Source organism: Clytia hemisphaerica, unplaced genomic scaffold, assembly GCF_902728285.1.
Source record: "Clytia hemisphaerica strain Z4C2 unplaced genomic scaffold, Clytia hemisphaerica genome assembly, whole genome shotgun sequence".
Lineage (NCBI taxonomy): Eukaryota > Metazoa > Cnidaria > Hydrozoa > Leptothecata > Clytiidae > Clytia > Clytia hemisphaerica.
In genome coordinates, this window is record NW_027103268.1 from 114,991 (window position 1) to 137,799 (window position 22,809).

The window sequence follows — 22,809 nt, forward strand, 5'->3', positions numbered from 1 at the left end:
AGGGGTCAACGACCTCTCAACTCCGTTTCAAACTCGAGATATCGCATATTTTCTGTTTTGATGACGTCATCAACTGAAAATGGCTGAAAATTCAGCCACATTTGAAAGTTCTACTCAAGCCTCGTAAATCCTCCCATCTTATTCTCCATAAAATTCCGGATAGAATGAGGGGTCAACGACCTTCCAACTTTTCAAACTCGAGATATCGCACTTAAGTTTTTTACCAAACCTGTGACGTCATTGGGTCCCTTTACCCCTAATGTTATCAACGGTCAATTCGCGAAATTTTCAAAGTTGAAACATTCCAGAGGCTAAACATGGTGGAATAGCGGCTAGACGAAAAAAAAGGTGAAAAAAAACTGAATTTCCATTTTTAGGGCCCGCATATCATTGAATTTTTGTAAATTTTGCTTACGCGCATGCGTTTGCCAAAAGAGTCACACTCCGCTCGCTAACGCTCGCTCCGTGCGTAATAAATTATACACAGATATCTGACATTTTTTTGCACATTTTTTTATATCCATTTTATATCTGTAGTAACCTCGATTCCTGTCTATGAAAGAATAAATAGTTTTAAACAAATTTCCACGGAAGAATATTTCATGAAATGACGAAAAGATGGAAATGGTAGTTATTAAACTAGTTATTAAGTTATTAACTAGAAAATCGATTTGCCAACTTTTTGATAATTTTTAGTCTTTTCTTATCTCTGACTAAAATTAATTTCTTCTCACAAAAATAAGTTATGCAACTAGGTAGACCACCTCGTTACCATCTGTCCTATTTCAAGATTTACAGGTTTTTCGAGCACTATAAATTAGTCCTTCAATGAAATGTTATCTTATCTAACAATGCTGTAAATTTATATTATCAGGTAAATTGGAAATATCAGACATACTTCAATTTATCACTGGAACACCCTCCATTCCAGCTGGGGGATTACCGTCCAAAATGCTGATAAAGTTCAAGGAGGAGGAGCTCTGTGGAGATAAATGCAAGTGTTTGCCAGTTTCGTCACTTTGCGAAATTCCTATGCACATTCCGTCTTATGAGGACATGGTTAAAAGCTTGATATCAGCTATCAAAGGTTCTAATGGCATTGGAAGAGTTTAGTCAAAAATGTTTAGTTAAAAGCTAATATTTTATCTAACGTTAAAAACCCTTTTTTAATTTATAGTTTTAAGTTTAACAAATTAAGTATGTTCTTTCATTTTTTCAGATTTTAAGCATGTATACTTTGAAAGTTCTTAAAAGACTTTATTTATAAGAACAACAAACTGTATTATATTTATATTTAACTACTGTTAATCATTATAATGGTTTTCAGCATTCTTTTGTGTCTAAAAATCAATAGCCATTTTTCTTTTTCTGTATAGAACGCAAATGAGTACAACGGTGGTATAATGTCTACTTTATTCAGCTTTATTGCAAGATAATTTTCCGGTTTTGTTTTTGAGAAAACGGAATTTAAATTGCGGTATTTTAAATATGTGACCTTCCTAGCGATTTGGAGTACATCCAAATTAAGACCGGTGTTAGTGCGGTCGCATCTCTGCCTCTTTCGGTTAGGCCAATCGACTGGTTGAAAATCCGGTCTAAATACCGGTCGGTGCCGTTATGGTCCGTGCAGTCTAAAGGCCGATTCAAACGGCCAATAGACCCGTTCTAGCCGTTAGTTTACAGAGCTTTCGGCTGCCGTAATAAAATCAGCCTCGATTTCAAACGTTTAAACGAACATTCCAGCGGGTGAGCAGACTCCACTTTCGAAAACAAGCTTGCACGAAATGTTTATTTTTTTATTGGCCTATTTGTCTAGTTTTAGAGTAGAAAGTTTTTATCTTTATAATAGTAGTAGTTTCATATTGTGAATACAGGTTTGATGCTTTTCAAACTGGAAACATAATTTTAAAGGATTTAAATGGAATATCATTCATGTGTTCAAAACAAAAAAAGTTAAGAGAGATCTTAAGTATTTCTGTGTATTTGTATATGACTGGGAATTTCTTTAATCCACTGCTTTTTTCTGGAAGAGTCCATATAAATTTAACAACAAAGCAACTAACTAGCTTAGAGCAGGGAAGACAGCGACAGGAATAAAAATCACAGATTGGCTCAAAGTTTTTACAGTGTAACAGTTAGTTAGGAATCTTAGTGTGGAAAACTTATACAAAATAAAAGTGTTCTAAAACACTGTATACCTATATTTTTTTTACCTAAAATGTAGACAAACAATTTTGAAGATGAAAAATAAAATACAATAATATATGATATAACTAGTAAATATGAATATGTTCATCATATACATGTTTATGATTGTATCATAAATTACCGCAAAAGAAAAAGTCTTTAGTTTTCATTGTATTTCTTCCATAGTATAAAATCACTTTTTCTACTTAGAATTAGTTTCCAGATTATGTCACCAGTCCTCTTCAGACTATTTAATTTGTAAAGCGAACAAAATGAACAGGAACTTTTTGATGTTTCGGTAAGATCATTGGTTGGCCAGGGTTGGTTGAAAAACAAAACAACTCTAAAAAAGATGAACCTAGGCAAAAATTAAAAAATATAGTGTTTCTAGAAACCGACTGGGTAAAAAAAAAATTTTTTGGCCCGGCTGCAGACTTGGGTTATTAGTTGATACATTATTATCCAGGGTCTATGTTTCGTACTGCTTGTACATAAAAGTATATCTAAAAAAATTTGTCAAATCCGCAAATTAAGTTCTGCGAAAACATGAATATTCCCATGATTTAAAAAATCACTCCTAAAAGTGGTCTTTTTAGGGCAAAATAAGCCACATTTTAAACAAAAATTCCTCTTAACTGTAAAATTAAATTCTACGAAACATCCAAACTTTGAGCTTTGAACTGCAAAATTAAATTCCGCGAAAATATCTTTCCGCAAAAAATTCTTCCTTTAAGGTAGTAGTTTAGGGGATCATGACGATCTGTTGAAAAACCATTAATACAACATTATTTTTTATGATAAAGTAATTTTCAAGATAGCAGCTGTTGCCTAAAAGACAAATAGTTTATCTGCTTTGTAATGGCAGAGCACAAGTAAATATAGTAGAAGTCATTTGGTACCGTAAGTTGGTCTAATGTCAACATCCATCTTCTAATTTGACACCGCATTTGCGAAGACGGTAACCGTCAAGGTCGGAATCACTGATCAAAAATAATTTTCTTTACTAAGCAATCAGAGAACAAAAAAACTTTTGTCTGTCAATGAGTGAAGTGTCAAAATTTGAAGACAGATGGGGACATTGGACCAACTTACGGTTTTTCAATAAACTGGCGCTTTAGCCTAAAAGCTCTGATTTGTAAGATAAATTTCAAATATAAATGTTTCACGTTTTAGACGTTTTCAAGGAGCAACCAAGTCTTCTGTTCCATGTTTGCAAAACTGACGTATTTCCTTCCTCAGATAGTCAGCACGTGCTTTTGTGAATCCCCTTGGTTCTACGACATCGGGTAGCACAGATGTGACAGCTGACGACTTATGCTTTTTGAAAACTGATATTTTCACTGGCTCAGAATCTAGAGTTTCAAAACATGATACGATGCCTGGTTCATCTTTGGACATTCTGAAGTGATGATACTTTAACATATCCTTAAATTTCTTGAACCCAAGCTTCTTTTCGAAGTGACTTGCCCAATCATACGTCTTCACGTTGATCTCCTTGTTGTGATTTCCAACGAGAACAGCAAAGTTACATTTGGTACCACAGGAAAAAAAATTCTAATTCCTAGGTAGTGAAGAAATAACTTTACCATCTAGGGATTTTTTGTCTAGGAAAATTTTAAAATGATGAACTGAATTTTTTTTTCCTATCTAGGAATTCTTTAAAATTACCGTCTCATTCTGACAATAAAATATTACCATATAGGAATTGACGAGGTTTCTCCTACGAATTTCTCTTGGTTATTTTTCATGGTAAAAAGAACCATGTCGTAAATTCTTAATTTTTGGATATGAATTTTCCCATCTAGGAAAAGTCTAGAATTCCAATCGGAAATTGTTTTGCCAACTTCAACTAGAAAAAAAATTTGAGGCTCAAGTGCCAAAAAAAGAATAGCCAAGCCTCCTCGACATTTTGCTTTTTCTTTTAAAGAAGGTGTAAAGTCAACAAACGAAATGATTATGAAGAAATTTTCTATTACCGTATATGAGATGATTAGACCTCGACAAATTTGGAAAAGGCTCAGCAGACTTGGGTCTTTTTTATTGTATTTATGCGATTAGAAAAAGTTTTCAAACTCAAAAGAACGAGTGAACCAAAGAAAAAAACACTTATGATATGAAAATTGATATTCACAAGTTTTTATATATTATCTTTCTAGCCAGGGGGTACAAAGACAGGGTACTAACCCATAGCCGGGTGGTGGTGTCTATTTTTGCATTTCAAATAAGTTAGTACCCGGTACTACTTTAGGGGTGGGAGTGTGTATTTTTTTCACTCTTCTAGCAAGTACAGGGTACTATTTGGTTGCTCCTTTTTCACTAAAAAAAGTAGTCTTTTGTAATATTTTGACTTTTTCAAATATTATTTTTTTTATTTGAATTTTTTGTGAAGACAAAACTTCCAAAATGGTCAAGAAGTGTGTTATTAAAATCAAAGGACAAAAGCCTCTGACTTAATCAATGATAGTTTGTTTGAATTATCTGTCCATTTCAGTCAGAAAAACTAACATAGTACCCTCTCTATTGGTCTAATCTGTAAAATATAAGATTTTAGGAGGTGGTGTCTCTATTTTTACAGCAAAAATGAAGTAGTACCCGGTACTAAATATGGGTGGGTGGTACTAAAAAGAAATTGAGTGAAAAATCAAGTTAGTACCCTATGGGTTAGTAGCCTGCCTCTGTACCCCCCTAGCAAACAAGGGTATACTAATTAAAAAAGTCAATAATTTTATGGTGGTACACAAAAATCAAATGTAAAATCAGTCCTTGCAAAATCAATACAAATTACCACATCGTCTGTATCAGAATGTTTATAGGCAAGAGCCTTTCTTGAAATTAGAGATGCAAGTGTTATTAATTCTTGCTGTTCTGACAAAGAGTACAACTTAAAGTCTCTCACACCATCTTCCTCGATCAATTTCAGCACACTTAGTCGAGCAAATTTCAAACAAACGTCATTGTACAAATCTTTTAAAAGCATCAGTTCTTGTATTTTTCCAAAATGTCCATCGTTTAACACGACATACTCTCCAACTTTCACACGATGCCTTGAATTCGCAATGCAGGCACGACGCAACGGGTACGGCAGGTACGGCGGCCGCCGTACCAGATTTTCACAAAAATACCCGAAGTTTTCCTCTTCGTCGGTCAAATCGCTATAAAATCGCTTAAATTTCCTCATTCGCCGTACCAGATATAAAAAGCTTCCGTCGTGCCTGCAATGTAACATGCATTAAAACGTATGTATATTTCTTCTGTGATACTATTTTCTCGTAAAAACTTATTGAAAGTATCATCAGCAATGCGAGTGTTTGATTTTGCACCTCTGCCAATAAACACCACTAAATCGACAGGTTCGTCTTCGAAAAGATCTTTGTAAAAGAGTTGCTTGAACTTAGCGAGCTCCACTGCACCTTGTAAACTGGAAGCAGTCTGAAATAACAAATATGAATTGTTTATAAATTTAAAAGATATATCGTTAATGTTGGAAAATAATAGTGAAATACCATATAAAATATACCGTTGTCTAGAGCATGGCACTATGTAGGGGGAAACTTGCAGTCAACCCCTTATCCGTAAAATCAAGATTGCAAAGGAAGAATCATACTTTTTTTTCAAAAAGTGTAAAAATCAGGGGCATTTGAAAGTTTTCAGTAAAAGAGGTAGCAAAATTTTTTGCCATTCTTCTGCAGTCCATGACTTGGCTTTGGTAATATCTCGTGGACAAGGACAACATTTCTAGAAAGAAACCGTTTAGAAATCATATATATTGAGGAATTTTAGCTTTGTGGAAATTAAAAGAAAAATTGTGATAAGTAAGGAAAAGTAGACTTTTCAGAAGGTTAGTTTGGTTATTTACTCTCAAGTGCCTAATAAACCACCCCTGGCTTGTTAATTTTTCGATTATTTTTCCAAACCCTCTGTTTATTATAACCCCTCCTGTTTATTAGGAAGGTACATTAGATTCTTGAAATTATCCAGGAAGTTCTAAGGAAAGTTAGGAATTATGTCTTACCTGAAGTGAATGGAAAGTCAACAAGTTTTTGATTGAATTCTGATGTATCTGGGATAAAACGCTCATCTCCAAATATTCTACTAAACAGCTTTCGACATAGGTTGAGAAGTACTAAATGCATGCTGTCGTGAACCATGTCAGTGAAGGGATTAAAGCCATACAAGTTTGTCATTCGTGTTAAAAGTGTCATGCCAGAATAACCAGTGGTTGTAACTAATCGTAATTTTGCTTGGGTACTTGGTTGAAATTCAACTCTTTCCATTACTTTGATTTCAGTGGTTATTTCTCGCTTTGGCCATGGGTTTGTATGATGTTCCCGATTGTTTACATAATACTTGGTAGTCCCACCATCAGTAAGAGAAATTCCTAAAATAGAATGAAGTAAAAATAAAATTAAACAGTTCAAAATTTGCAAATTTGGTTAATAATAGCAACGCCTCGTTAAATGAAAATTGAAAAAAATAATAATTAAAAACTATTATTTTAGTAACCTAAAATTACAGAGCTCTCCAGTTCCAATATAGTTTCATAATCTTGACGAGGCATGAAAAAAAAATTATAAAAATCTTTTACCTTTACAATGATCAACTGTGCAACCAGAAATTCCCATCTTGGAGAATTTTCCAACCTGACACTGGGCTGGATAATCTCCAGTCCAACATAACAGCATGCATCTAATGACACACCTTCCTGGTGGCACAACATTATCATATACTTCAAAAGGATACATAATCTCAATACCTAAATAAAAAAGGGTTTCGAATTGTAACCTAACCTGCAATCATTCATTAAAAATACTTATGTTTTAAATTTCTCTAATTTTGAACCTTTTCTTCTGGTTTGTATTATTCAAGAAAAATTAAAGTGTTTACAGTAACAGTAAGTTTATTGTAAAGGACACTGTCAAAAAAAATAATAGTCAGGGTAAAAATTACAGTTTTATGGCGAATATTCAGAATTTTAAACTAACCATTTATGAACAAGTCTTCAAGTTCATCCAATATTGGCTGTAGAAAAGGATCCAGGACAAGTGGCTGTTTCTTGGGTAGTTTGTGCTCAGGCACAAAAGGTGACACATACATGTGTTTTGTTTTACATCTCTCTTCTTTTTCAATGTTTGCGATTGTCAAATCAATAGTTCCTTAAAAAGAAACGAAAAAAGAACGACTTTTTTATTCAATACTAATCAGAGGATTAGGGAGACCAAATCAGAAGAAGTGTTTAACTTAACCCTTTTGTAGAAATTTAATAGGAAGAAAGTATTTGAATTATTAGATTTTTGAAAATTCATCAATATTAATATTCATCATTTAACCCTATTATTATCAGGCTTTTTCGGATTTTGTATTCTCAAGGGGGGGGGGGTGTTTTCCACCAGCATTGCATAACTTTTGATCTAGAAAAGATATGGACTTGAAATTTGGCAGAGATGTTCTCTACCATAAAAGGAGTTCATAGAAAAAAATTTAGGTTGATGACGTCATTATAAAGGTGATGACGTCATTATAAAGGTGATGACGTCATCATAAAGGTGATGACGTCATCACAAAGTTTCACAATTATCGCTGACCAATGAAAAAGAACTATTCAATAAAATAGCAATTAAAGTTGAACGAATGAAGATTTTTTCATTCTGTTTTGAATTTCTAAAAGCCAAAACGAATATCTTTAACATGTTTGCCGGTTTTTAACATACTAATAAAATTGAGGTTTAAAATCTATGCAGAAAATGAGTAAATCTTTTCAAAAAACAATGACGTCATTTGTGATGACGTCAGCAGTTTTTGAAAAAATTTTAAATATTTTTTAAAATATATTATTGATACCTAAAACCTGTCAAAATTTGAAGTCAGTTGGATGCCTAGATCAAAAGTTATGCTAAATTTAAGATTTTGGGATTTTACAGGGTTTTAGCTGGATTTTATGATATGCGTGCACAAAAAAGACATAAAACCTGATCTGGTCGGTGTATAATTGTAAAACTTGGTATACATGGTGCTAATAGAATTATATTAAAAGTTAAAATTTTTCAGAGTGTTAAATTTTTTTTTCAGTGAGCTATTAGCAAAAGAGTGCAAGCCTGGTGGAAAACACCCCCCCCCCTGATAAAAATAGGGTTAAGGAGAGATAAATTCTGGATCAAATGAATTAGACAAATACAACAAAAATCTGCAAATTAAGTGCTTTTTTCTTTATAAACATTGCACCTAAAATCATATCTAGGCTTGGATATGAGAAACATTTAAAAGCATATGCTAAGCATAAGTTAAAATATCAATTCTCACCAGAGCTTTTGGCCCTTCTTCTTCCAACCTTTGGTTGCCAGCCATCCCAGTGTCCAATAAAAACAATGTTACGAGGATCTCCATGACAAAATTCTGGTTGAATGACAGCAAACAATCCACAGTTAGGACACGTTACTTCAACCTCATCCTCATCCACGACATTCTGGAGAATAGTTTTATGCTCACATTTTTTACAAGTGTGAGGCAAAGGCCACTTTGACAGTGGATCAAAAAAACACTGGATCTCTTTGAACCTTGTTCCGTCCCATATCTCTTTTAGGGGAAAAGTTGGCCCTTCCTTTCCAAGCCACCTGTCTCGATTCTTCCAATGACCAAGCATGGCTGTGCACATTTCTTCAGATTGAAACCAGCGCATTAATTTTTCTTTTAATGGGAGATAGTAACGTTTAATAGGTGGAGTTTCATCACAATCTGGACAGGATTCATCTGGATTCATCTGGTACCAATGTATCTGGTGCTCCTTTTCATTGAAACATATAGCGTGTTCAACTGGATCAGAATATAAACTAGAGGATTTCATTGCATGTATAGCTTTATAATATGAGAGTGGCTATTTTGACTGTAAATCTGGGCTGAAATCTCCAAACATTTGGTTAACAAAAGCAAGCAGGTCTTCTGTCTGAGCATTAGAGGCATTCATCTTCATTGCTAAGTCCATGATCAAGATCAAATATTTCAAAATCATTCCATTTCTAAAAAATGAAATCAAAAAAATTCGTTTGGGAGAAAGTGGTGAAGTACAGTCTGTACAAACGAGATAAATTATCTTGTACCTTTGTAAAAGACGGATCAATTATATGACGTTAACATTAATTAAAAAACTTTTGACATATAATTCGAATTAGATAGCAGTTTTGTGCTTGTTGAAAAAATAAACAAGAGTGGAATGGACCATTCCAGAATTTGTCTGTAATAGGGGGGGGGGGCGGACAACACAGGATTTCCGAGGGCAAAAGTTTTCACCAAAATTCGAAATTTCCAAGGCGAGAGAAGAAAATGTATGAATTTCCAAGGCAATCGAATTAAAAAAGGCAAAAAAAGAGTGGTATTTCCGATGCATTTTGCAAAAGTACATGGATTTTTATGGGAATTTCCGACCACCACTGGAAAAGAAAAATTATTTTTGAGGCTATAAAAGAATTAAAAATGCATGTTGTCCGACGCAGGGGGGGGGCAACAAAAATTTTCTGGAATGGCCCAATATCATCATAAAAAAAAAAACTCAAAAAATATTGGAAAATGAAGATGAAGTACCAATGAATAAGAAGAAAATCAACTTCTTCAATGAAATCTTAGAGAACATTATTAAAATGTGCACAAGTATTTTTATTAAAAAACAGAACAATTTTTAAATATATGGCCCACCGCCTCTTTATACATACATGTTATCGTTATCACCATCATTTGCATCTATTTCCGTTTCTGGGTCAAAGTCTTGATTACTGTGGTCATTTTCATCATTATTAGGTCCATTATTATCAACATCACCATCACTAATAATACTACTACTGGAGGTTTTATGATGGGGCTCATCATCGCCTTGCAGCTGGTGGTTTATACTGAAACTCTCGGCTGATGCTGTTGAGACACTGCTGCTAATAACACTGCTGGGAGAGGAGTTGGCAGATGCAGTCTTATTTAATAAATTGTCACTGTCACTATCATCAACATCATTGTCGGTTTCAACAATCTGCGCGTCTTGGTCATGATCATCTTGAAATATTTTCTCATGTTGTTGCCAATGCCTTAATTCCGTTCTTCTACTTACTGCAGTATGTTGGCATCCAATACAAGGACAATGAACATGTTCTTTTGTCAAAGCTGGGCAATTGCACTTTCTTATGTCAGTTCTTCTCCACTTCGCTTTAGGCTCCATTTTCTCAATATTCTCTATTTCTGATTCTGTTTTTTAGATCTCAAATTTGTTTTTGTTTTGAAAAGCGGCGCGATGATAGTCTATTTTCCTGACCCAAATAAGTATTCTTTTTTATTCAGAGATTTTAAATTAAAATTGTTTTGGAATGTTTAAACAATTCAATTTTATAATGTTTTATTATAATTTTCATAAAAATTGACTAGCTTTGTTTTAAAAATGACTTTTAATTATGCAACATCCAGTCTTCAGAATTAACGTGGTTCGTCAAAATGACCAGCGGCTTTATGTCCTACGATCGCACATGTGCGCGCCTTTTTCTGCCTTTTCACTCTGAAAGTTTCTAGGACACGACGCTCAGTGCTATCAATATTAATTACGAAATTAAACTGTTAAAATGGATACGAACACTTCTGACATGCTTTTGCCAGAATTTAATGAATGGATTGACTCGACAGAATTGTTGAAAGAGACTATAGCAAAGTTGAAAGGTATTTATTATTCTTTTAATTTGATCTGATTATTTATCTTGACCGTGTTGATGTTGTTCTCTATTGTCACTCAGCTGACGACGTGATACCGTTACTCTCTTTATCATTCATTATTTTCAGTGACATCATAATTTATTTTGTGTGTGTTTTGTGTTTTTGTAATGTCTGTGTTGCCTGGTTGCAAAAAAATTTAACCGTAGCATAGTATAAATGTGTCTAAATTATCCCTTTCAGCTCAGAAAATGAATGGAAAGTTGTTTCACAAGTTGGTATCTCTTGAAAACATGGATTTGTCCTATCTATTATCTAAAATGAACTTTACTGTTGCTGAAATCCTTAACTTCAAAATATTATTCAAGCCAACCTCCTCAGTGGTGCGAACTTCTGTTCGACAACAAACTGCTGCTTCTTCAAGAAGAAAACGCTCACTTTCGATGACTCCATTTTCCAGAAGCATATTTGAATCGAAAGAAAAAATCAAGTATGAATAATTTGTTCTTACAGTCCATACAGTATTTTGACTCCATCCAAAGTCACTGAGTATAATGCTTATATGTGACTCCCCAAGCGATTTGAAGTACACAAAAGTCCGATCGGCTAAAGCGGGTAAAAGACTGGTCTCATAGCGGGCGAAGTGAAATTTCAAGCGGCCTAACATTTTAGAAGATTGGCCATGAAGCGGCCAATGGAATTTTTCCAAGAACGGCCTCAAGGCCTCTATTAGAGGCTATTTCTTGATCGAGAGACCGGCTAAGCGGCCAGCGGCCTATTTAGCGGCCAGCGTCCTATTTAGCGGCTTTCTTTAGGGATCTTCTCAAAGATATAATCGATTTTCGTTTATGAAGTTTGATTAATGACTCGACTATTTATTCTCCTATATTCAATTATTTTTAATCTCCCATATTCGATTATTTAATCCTTGTTGTATTCGATTAATTAATCCTTTTTCGCTTATATCTTAGGGATCTTCTCAAAAATATAACCGAATTTCGGTAAAATGGTTTCGGTTAAATTCGGCTGTTTAACCGAATCGCTTCGGTAAAAATAATTATTGAATTTGGCTTAAGCTTGTGGAATTCGGTTAAAGTTTTACCGAATTTCGGCTATAAAGAATTTTACACTGTCTAGAATAATAATAGAGAATTCCACTGACTGAGACGGGGATATTAACAAAAGGATCGTTCGTGGTGAGACAGGGTTGTCTTGAAAATTGTTCTTTTAACTTCTTACATATTCTGAATTTGTTTATCTAGTATTTTTGAATAGCGAAATACTTTGCTCTCTTACATTTCTTTTCAAATCATAACAACGAACGAAGCAGAGTGATGACTTTTACTAAATGTTTATTTACATTGAGCTCCCTCTGTGTGCTTTCCTTCCTGTTATCACGTGAACTTTTACCAAAAATAGTGATGAAATACACTCCTTCTGAGTGTGTCTCTTTCTTTTCACGTGATTTTCACTTTTTCTCTCTCGCATTCTAAAAGTTGCATCAAGCATTCGAAACATCACAGATCAGGAGCTTGTGACAAATCAGGAGCTTATAAGAAAGCAAAGCCTGCAAGATGCCCTTTTGGAAGCTTTCCCCCTTCTCTACTGGGGAAGCAATCATTTCATTTTATTTTCCAACATTTGATGGCTTCTTAGGTCCTTCTTTATTTCGAGCGCCCTCCCTTTTATCTTTTTTTTTTTGTTGCCCTTTTTGATTTCTGAAAAAATCTTTCTTTGTTCCAAATGTACTTGAAAATGTAAGTAAATTAAAAAACAAAGCTAAGGGCCGCTCATGGCTGCTAAGGGCCGCTAGTGGCCGCTATGATTGATAAGGGCCGCTGTTAGCGGCTTAAAACTTACTATGTGGCCGCTTTTAATAAGCGGCCTCGCATCGGCCTTCTTCAATATCCAAGCGGCCCAAAAGGTAAAAAGACCGGTCAAGTAGAGGCCAAAGAAGATCGGTCTTTTTACCGATCGGACTTTTATGTACTTCAAATCGCTTGGGGAGTCACATATTTCCCTCAAGCTGGTAGAAAATTACCTTAGGTGGAATAATTTTGACGGGATTAAATTCAGTGTTCAAAGTTTTTCTGTCTCAGACAGATTTCCGTCTCAGCAAGGTGCAAAAAGAGGCTTTTCCGTCTCTAAATTCAACAAAATTCTGCAAAACATGAAGAATCTGGCCAGATTTGTTGTTTAAAGTCAATTTCCGTCCGTGAAAACTTTGCTTTGGCCACTGTTAATTTGGTGAATTAAATCCCCGCCAAAATAATGTTATGTAAAAAAAACCGCCGTTACTGTGTCTCAATTTGCAATTTGCCAAATTTTATGAAATTGTTCCATACCAAATTAAATCCTCCATTAAAGGAAATTTATAATAACCTGATTATTTCTTAACCACATTTTTTTTGCTAGCAAAGCTTTTGCATAGCGTCAGCCCCCCTGCTGGTTGGGGGGGGGGCAACACCCTAAATTTTTCCCAAAAAAGGAGGGGGCTGGAAGTACACTACTTTTTTTGGGGGAGCTAAAATCTCATCACTTAACGTGGGGGCTAAAATAATTCAGCTTAATAGTTGGCTTCAATTACTCAAATTGAAGCTCATGAATCTGAAAAATTTTCGCCTGTGCCCTAATATTTTTATAGAAAGTGTGCAAAATATTTTATCTTAAACTTAGAACTGAACACAATTTACATTGGAAAACCCTTTTTTACTAGATCAATTTTTAGAAATTGTCTAGTGTCAAAAGTCCTGGGGGCTAACAAAAAATTCGTAAATCTTTGGGGGGACCTAATTTTTGCCTGGGACCTAAACACAGCCTGACGCTATGTTTTGTCTCAAAAACAAAGAATAACTTTTTCTCTCTTCCACGTTGTATGTATGAGCACTGAAGTTCTATTGTTTACTCTTTGTTCCTCCTTTTCATTTTATTAAAAATGATTTGTTTTAATCATATATTGATTTTCGTTACATTTTTTACTCTTCATCACCTAGGAAAAAGTGTATCAGGTCAGAATGTAGAAAACGATGGCCAGACGGTGAAGAACTGCCAAAATTTGATCGTGGCAAAAATCAGGTGGCGTTAGAGAATTTGATTACAAATATCTCGAAAAAAGAAGGGATGAGCGAAGTTGACCAAAACGAAATACGTGTCCAAGTTCTTGATCACATGCAATATCGAAGAAAGGTATTTCATTTTCACATAAACATTTTTCAATATTCTTAACTAAAACCCTGAGAAATCTTCTTAATATCAACAAAATTTTTAGTCCTGTGAAATGGTATTCAGATTGCATAGAAATACTTCAACAAGTTTGATTTGTTGCGCAATTTAACACTACTGTCGTACATGTTTACTTTTAATAGAGTAACTTTGTCTATTCTTCAATAGGAAACTGTTAAAGGAAAGAAAGATCAGTCATCAAAGAAAGCCATCAAAGAAATCCCAAAGAAACTTGATTTTCAACTTGAAAAGGTAATCCTTTTTATTTCAATTTGACCCTAGTGCTCTTGTTTGAGGTAAGGATAATTTTGGAGCTTTTTCAAATCTGAAGGATGGACGAAAAAACTAAATTTGGCGAGAATTTAATTTGGCGTTTGCTGAAAAATTTACCCTTAAAATGGCGTAAAAATAGCAAAAAAAATCCAAAACCACCTTAAAAGAGATCATATTTTCAAAAAGTTTAATTTGGTTGATGGTGGAAAAAAGAAATTTTAGCGGGAACTTAATTTGGCTGATTCTGGCCAAATCCGCAAAATTTTCTTCCTTTAAGGTATTCGAACCATTCTAAAGAAATACAAATATTTTAAGTTTCAGACATTGATTGTAGTAGTGTATTCTTGGGAATTAAAAAGACATTGAAAATGATTTTGATCTGTTTGTCAAACTAATTATTATTCTAAAATGCAATTCTCACAATTTTGTTGAGTCCATAACAGCTTTTTTTCACTACTTTTGATGAATTTCGTTTAGTTAGAGCATTGCTGTCAATCTCCATTGTAAAACCTTGAAATGAGTTTGAACGTTTAAAAAAAACGTGCAGGTTTGAACAGCCTTTGAAGATTGCACAGCCAGCATAAATTTAAGACTGGCCCTCGGGGTCTTCCTGAAGGTTGTCATGAGAGAAGTATTTCATTCCTCCTAAATACCTGCCACATGCTCTAACGTTAAATAACCTCCCACTTTGAAGTCCGAGTGAGGATGGCCTCGACTTCATTGTGACTTGTGATTATGACTGCTGACCGTCCATTGCGTCATAATCATTTGTGTTAGGATGTTATTTTGAACAATTGGTCAACACAATTTAGAAGAGAAAAAAATATTTTGTTGCATTTGGGTAAAAGTTACTTATTTACAGTAATGTGGATTGCCAATAAAACGTACAGTAAAAAAGAAAATTTTTTTATACATTTCAAAAAAACTATTGTTATCAAATTTTTGCCAGATTTAGCAGTATATACTATCATCACTTCATGCTTATGAAAAGGTAAGTGCAAACTAACTAAGTAAATCTTATTGTGATAAGACATTGTTTTTTTTTTCATTTCATAACTTATGAGCTATACAAAAAAATACCATATTAAATACAGCTATAAACATTCTTGACTGTTTTAAAACTATTTAAAAGTGAATTTTGATTTGATTTAAGAAAACAGATTTTCAGAAGAAGCTTTTTTTAGGTCAGGTATCTACCTCTCACTTGTTCTTTTTCAAACAGGTAGCAGCTGCAACTTCTGAGACAATCAATATTGATTGTGCTAGTGCTACTGTAAATGTAAATGATGCTGACCCTGATGCCACAGTAAGTTTGGACGAGGAAGAAGAGGAAGATAGGATTGGTGAAGTTCCACAATCCACCCAAGTGGTTGAAGAGGTGAGTAGACAACTAAGCTAAATTTTGGTGTTAATTGTGTTACATGAGGTGACAGCTTTTCAATATGATGACTTTACTCTAAAATCAAAAGCTGATATATATTCATCGCAAATCTGAACCAAATTAGTTTACAAGGTTGTTTAAATAAGATTGATATTATTTGCTTACTCATCAGTTTTAATTCACAAGCTTTTTAAAGGGATGGTTCGGTCATTGGTCAAAACTTTTATTCGATCATAATTGAAATCAGCATACTTTATTTACTAAGAAACAATAAATTGTTTTTTGAAAAAAAAATTCTTTCGCTCACAAAAAGAGGGTCTTTTTAAGTTAATTTATTATGCATGACGTCACACTCGCATAAGAGAGAAAAAAGAAATGAAAAGTTCAGCTGAAATCTTGTAAAGTTTTAGAGAAGATATTTTGTGTTATGAAGTTGTGTTATGTTTTCGAAGTGAAATATTTTCAATCATGACTTGGTGTGTTGTAGTTGACTGCCATAATAATAGTTTTACGAAGGGGAGGAAAGAAGTGAGATTTTTTGATTTCCCAAGGATACTGGTTTGAGAAAGCAATGGATTCACAAGATTAGACGAGAAAACCTTCCAAAAAATCCAACTATTTGTGAAGAACATTTCGAGAAAAGTTGCTTCAAAAGAGTCCAGGTAGGCAAGTTTTAATAAGCTGAAAAATTGCAATTTTAAAACTGAAAGGTTGTTTGTTTTCATAATCACACCCCTGTCTCAGTTCCCAGGTGATACTTTTTGCCTCAGTGGGGATGAAAATTTGTATCGAAATACCAATGGCATAGTTAATATTGTTTCCAATCTGTGACACAGGGGTGTTCATTTTTCATCGCAGTTTACTTAAGTGTTCTGACTTTCTTGAATGTGAGGAATAAGAAAGTAACAAATATGCCTTGTATCATCAAAGATTGGATTATATTTTTTATTCTTTCTTTCTGTTTTAGCACGAGCTCCTGAACAAGAAGCCGAGATTGATTCTAAATGATGACGCAGTGCCAACCATATTTCCTCATAATCAAGGCAAACAAACGCAAAAACGTCGATTAAGTGTTTTACGCGAAGAGGGGAAAGCCAAGCGACAGTTACGAGAAGATGCAGTCTTACACAAGGAAAAGACTAAGGAATTTGAGATCGAATGTAATACGGTATCTACCCAAACAGACATTACAATGGAATTTTTCGATGCCCATTTAAAACATGCAGCTTCAACGACAGAAACAACCGATCAAGGGATACAGATCCAAGAAATACAAGCCAAAGAAAAGATTTCCGAACAACCAGCTGTGTCGAACCTTGACGTAGAGCCTGAGACGGAAAGTGACAGAGAAAGTAACGGAGACGATAAAGCTTACGTTCCATCTAGTGAAGACGAGGAGGACTTGGAACCAAGTACAACAGAAGCAACAGCAAAACCTATGAAAGCAGCTTTCATTGTTTACTGGACATCGTTATTGGTACTTCTAAAGACATGTTTGAAACCTGTCTGCTCCCTTCCAGCTGTCGTCACTAAAACCGTATGCAAAGGATCGCAACTTATTGTATGGTTGAAATGTACCGACGACCACGAGACAGAGTGGAAATCGCAACCAAATTGTCGGCGTTATTCTGTGGGAAATTTGACAAGTGCTTCGTCTGTGCTCTTTAGTGCAAATACTTATCAAAGACTTGCGAGATTTTTTGATTTAGCAGGGATCCAATGGATAACTAAGACATGTTTTTATGCCATCCAAGACCAATATCTTCACGGTGTAGTAAATAAGTTTTATAAAAGCCAATTGCAGATTGTTTTGGAGGAGATAAAAAGGTCGAATGCAAAGGAGTTCGGAGGTGATGGTAGGTGCGACAGTCCTGGTCACAATGCTAAGTATTTAACTTACAGTTTTATGGACAAATTTTCAAACCAAATCGCTTCATCTTCTTTAGTTCAAGTAACTGAGGCAGGGAACTCTAACCGGATGGAAAAGGTTGGATTCAAAAGAGCCTTACAATCATTGAGAGACGAAGGAATCGAACCCAAACAAATTACGACCGATCGACATACAGGAATAAGAAAACATTTACGTGAGGAGGAGTCGGATCTTGACCACCAATTTGACATCTGGCACTTTGTGAAAAGTGTCAAAAAGAAATTGAGGGCTGCAGCTAAAAAGAAAACATGCAAGATCTTGGAAAAATGGATCAAGTCGATTGGAAACCATTTATGGTGGTGCTGTGCAACTTGCGGGGGAGATGTTGAGCTCTTGAAAGAGAAATGGATCAGTATTCTTTTCCACGTTCAAAACAAGCATAGATGGACTGGTCATAAGAAGTTTCGAAAATGCGAACACCCGAGATTGACGAAAAAACAAGTAAAGGCTAAAGAATGGATTTCTGCTAAATCAGAGGCATTTCAAGCATTACAGGATATTGTTCTCGATAAAAACCTTTTAAAGGACTTTAAACATTTGAACCAATTTTCCCACACCGGCACATTAGAAGTGTATCACTCTTTATATAACAAGTGGGCACCGAAGAGGCAGCATTTCTCTTATGCTGGTATGGTGTCAAGAACTTAACTTGCGATAATGGACTTCAATGCAGGAAGTAAACTACAACAAGCCAAGACCAAGAAGGGAGAGGAAAGGTCCAACGTTGCATGGTCAAAAATCATATCCAACTGGGCTTCGAAACCCATTAAAGAACAAAAGAGCACAGACTATTTACACGAAATGGTCCAGGAAACTATTAACTGTGTAGAACGCAAAGAGATTCCCGAAAAGCCAAATTTTCCAGACCTACCAAAGAATATCGCACCTATTCCTAAGCCAGATAAGAAAACAGTGATTGAAAACCAACGTTCGCGTTTTGGAAATAAGGTTGCTTAGTTTTTGTAAACTTTTGTAATATAGCTTTTTACGGTTCATATTTTAGAATGCTGCATCCACTGTACATATAGTCTAAGGATTCTTCTTTGATTTCATTTCATTATATCTAGGTAATATCTTTCATCGATCGCCTGGGGGCGATTTTAACAGTGTAGATATATACAAGTCAAATCTCGTTTTTGAAATCGAAAGTAAATGTTTGACTCGCTTACCTTTATAAACTCATTAGTTTCCTTATATTTTGTCTGAATAGGAGAGATTTTAAATTTTTTTTAGGCTATATCCCATCCTCTTCCTCAAAGTGTAACTTTTTTCTCTAGGGTCTACGCTTTACTTTTGCTTTGATCATGTGTTATGTACTGACTAATAATGGCAAAAGTTGCAGATCAAATAAAATGTATAACAGCCTGAAGTAGTCTATTGTATTCATCCCTTTTGTATTGTTTATGACGTCATTCCCCTATCATTTCAATGCTCGTCTCATTTATCCATGTTCATTATGCCACATTATGCTTAGAGGGCCTTAGAGCTGTTAAATTGATTTACTTCGTTAAGCGAGACAATAATTTCACAGCTGTTTTAAAACGCATGCGTAAACATTTTGTTTTTTACTACAACGATTTTGATAGTAAAATAAGTGTCCTGAATTGAGATTGCATGGCCTATGTAACAAATCAACGATAAAGTAGCTTTTAAATAGGTAAGGTCAGATCCGCAGCGCAGGGTGTAAAGTAATAAACCTTGCCCTTCTACGACTAAACAAAAAAATGGACAAAGTGAAAATTCTTTTCGTAGTGAACACTACAGAAGGTTCTTTCTCCGATGATTTTGTCGGAAATAAGCGATCGCCAACAGTGTGTTTGAAACACGCTGGCCTAGTATATATCATATATATTTGGCTTTTTATGTTTAACTTTTCATATATATCATATAACCATATAACAATCATATATCCTATCATGATAAAGTATCAACAATCTGTATAATTAGTCTTTCTTCCCTTCAGAGTACTTTGTGTAATTCTCGTCTGCCCCTGGAAAAAGTGATCGTATCAACCATAGAGCGCAAGACGGGATGACTCTTCTTTGACCACTCCCCAAATAGTTGAATACCCACCATATGAATTGCTTATAGGCAGCATATCTTAGAGATTTATTTGTAGGTGTTGGTTCCAAATGATCTCCTTTGGTCTCATGAAAAGCCACCAGTACGTTCTTAAGCACCGTTTTATTTGTGCACAACATTTTGAATTCCTCTGAGCCTGTAATGCAATCCAGTGGTTGTTCTGCATCAAATTTGCTATTCAAGGCATCCACTTCATTACAGCAAAGACAGTCTATTTCCCTTGTCTCGACCCGACAATGCTCACATTTACACCAATCAAGATTGCCGACTCTTAATCCTATGTCAGGGGCTGCTGTGGCACCAATCTCCTCTGAGGAAGTTCTCTCCTCGGTGCTCTCTTCAGAAGAGCTTTCGTTCGAAGTATCTGAAACTTCCCTCTCTGGCTCATACATGTATGGGTTAAAAGTCCTCATCAAGTTTACTATTTGCCTCATATCTCGTTCAAAGTTTTCACTTTCAGAATCGGCCTCATTGCCGCTGCTATGGCCCTCATCCGAAGAAGAGTCAAGTGAGCTTGATAAAGAACTTTCCTCGTTATTGGAAGACATGTCGTAATATTTCAGTTATTTTAGAATTATTTCACAGAGGAGAGATCCAAAAAACTTTACACACTTCACGAACTCGCTGAACAAATTTATAATAAACAGATAAAGATTTTCGTTCATAAAGTCTTATGCGAGTGTGACGTAAGCAAAAAGGTACACTATACAAAAGTGATTTTAAAAGGCCAGATTTTTAAACAATACAAAAATTAAATTAGTTAAAAGTATATATCGTTGGAACTCTTTTTTTATGAAGAATCTGATGAAAACCATAAGAAAAAATTGATTTCATGACCGAACTATCCCTTTAATATTGGATTGACACGACGCATGTGGAGTAAGATTGGTCAGAAAGAGGAAAAGAAAAACAATATTTTTCTTATATCAGCATAATAGAACAATAGGTAGACACTGTCCTGAAACGAAATATGTGCCAATCAGATATTTTTCATGTTGACGATAAAACTACATGTCATAATCATAGGTATAAAGGCTAGTGAATAATCAAGTTTTCAATGTTTTTGATTTCAAGGGCACAAGATCTTTCAATGATATATTTGAAAACGGGCAAGATCCTGCCATTGAGAATGAGGATACTGAAGAGAGTGATGATGGTTTTAGTCAAGGTATTAAAATTTGAAACATCTTTCTTATAAAATTAGGAAAAGCAAGCATGAATGAAATTCTGGAGCTAATTTATATGTACCAATTTTCTGAAGCGGTTTATATTGGAATTATTATTTCTTTTTCAATAGAATCTCAGCCAGTTACAGCTCCAATAGATATTTCAGGTAAGTCTTCAATGTCATTATATTCTAGTCTTATAAACACTTTTCTTATTTAATCATTTATAAAATGAGAAGTTGGGGGGATGTCAAATTTCTTTTTTCGATGTACTGTTGTGTACACTGTAAATTTTTCACAGCTTTTAGCAAAAACAACTTTTTGGATGTGGTGAAAAGGTATGTCGACAGAAAAACACCTAAACGAGGGCACGTGATAAAGGGTCTAATAACATCCCGGCTGAAGATGGATGGAAAGATGGGGAGCATGACGGACGACGAAGTGTTCCAGCAGTTTGGAAGAAAGCTGGTCGAATCCAAACGTGTCGTAGTTTTCAACATCCCAATAGAGTCTAAAGAGGACATTTTGATAATGCCGAAACGGGGCATTAGTATATCTGGAACTGAAAGTAAATAGTAAGGTATTAACATTTATTTTTGTCAATTTCTTTTCTTGTATAAGCAAGACATTGCAAAAAATTAATACATCGAGTCGTTCATTTTGAGATTTTGGCTGAGATATAAAAGGCATCTTTCAATCAAACCATTTCCGAGCTATTTTAGATTTTTGAATAATAATAAAAACATGTTATTTTGTTTCATTTGTACATAGTTATGTAGGGCAAGTGTTCATTTTATTTCAGGGGGTCGGTAGTAAAATCTCAGACATATAAGAGCAGTAAAAGGATTTTTACGAATTTTTACATACCACTACCCAGACTCTTGAAAGAGGTATTTTACTACCCTGGTAGTAAATGTTTTTGGGACAATTTGTCATGGAGACCACCTATTTTTTGGTTGCTTTTCGGACTGATTTTACAAAACAATCTGAACAATGATTACTTCTGTGACACATTTTCCACTTAGTGCCAAAACTAATGTTTTGCCCTTAGAATTGAAGTCTTTTTTATATTTCGAGAATTTTTTGTTTGCAGCAAACAACTTTCCAACAGAAAATTTTTTCAAATCACAAAAATTTTCAGATTTTTTAGAAAAAAAAATTAAAAAAATTACAAAAATAGCCCAAACTTGATAATTTTACCAGTTTTAACTACCCAGGTAGTAAAATTAATTTCAATTTTTCGTCGCACCACCACCTTAGTAAACGTCATTATGTCTGAGATTTTACTACCGACCTCCCTGTTTATTTGCCTATACTGATTTTCATCAATTTTCTTAGTTTAATTCATTTTATTGAAGAGTGAGCCGGACAAATTTTAAGTAGAATCCCTGAAACTTAATTTCAATGACATTGCTTCTTTATGAATTGAGCAAATTTTAATGACATTAGATTGAATACAAAAATAATTGAACTTGGAAAATTCTCTTTAACTTTAAATATTGATAAAATTGCTTTGTTCAATGAGAAAAAGTAGACGTTCTTAGTTATTAGACCTTTAAAATCTTGTAGGTTGAAAGAATTTTCATTTATTTATACAAATTTTTTTCGTTTTTTTTTCGACCACTTTAAAGATTTTGTCAATTTGGCCTTGATACTTATTGAAACCTTATCTATATTGTATATATGTAATATTTATTTACCACCATATAGATACAGTATTACTTGTTTGAAAAATATTTTTTTCAATCTTTACTAATCGTGATACTGAAACATTTTATTAACATGATTGCAAAATCATTTCATTTTCCGATTTTCTTCAAGTATTTTTATTGCACATTTAACATGTTCTACAATTATTAATGTTATTTATAAATTGTTAAAGACCCAGTTTTTCA

At 34.4% G+C, this 22,809-nt stretch overlaps 1 protein-coding gene and 1 pseudogene across 1 annotated transcript; one reads left to right on the forward strand and one right to left on the reverse strand.

The window, feature by feature from the left end:
* Positions 1-5,361: 5,361 nt before the first annotated feature.
* On the reverse strand, positions 5,362-10,859 carry LOC136801418 (uncharacterized; annotated as a pseudogene).
* A 237-nt stretch (positions 10,860-11,096) lies between these two features.
* On the forward strand, positions 11,097-21,551 carry LOC136801138 (uncharacterized). Its single transcript, XM_067057762.1, has 7 exons — positions 11,097-11,350; positions 13,854-14,046; positions 14,251-14,334; positions 15,578-15,733; positions 20,823-20,916; positions 21,046-21,081; positions 21,216-21,551. Exons 1-7 carry the CDS (start codon positions 11,112-11,114, stop codon positions 21,488-21,490), a joined length of 1,077 nt encoding a protein of 358 aa, XP_066913863.1. The 5' UTR covers positions 11,097-11,111; the 3' UTR covers positions 21,491-21,551.
* Positions 21,552-22,809: the final 1,258 nt, after the last annotated feature.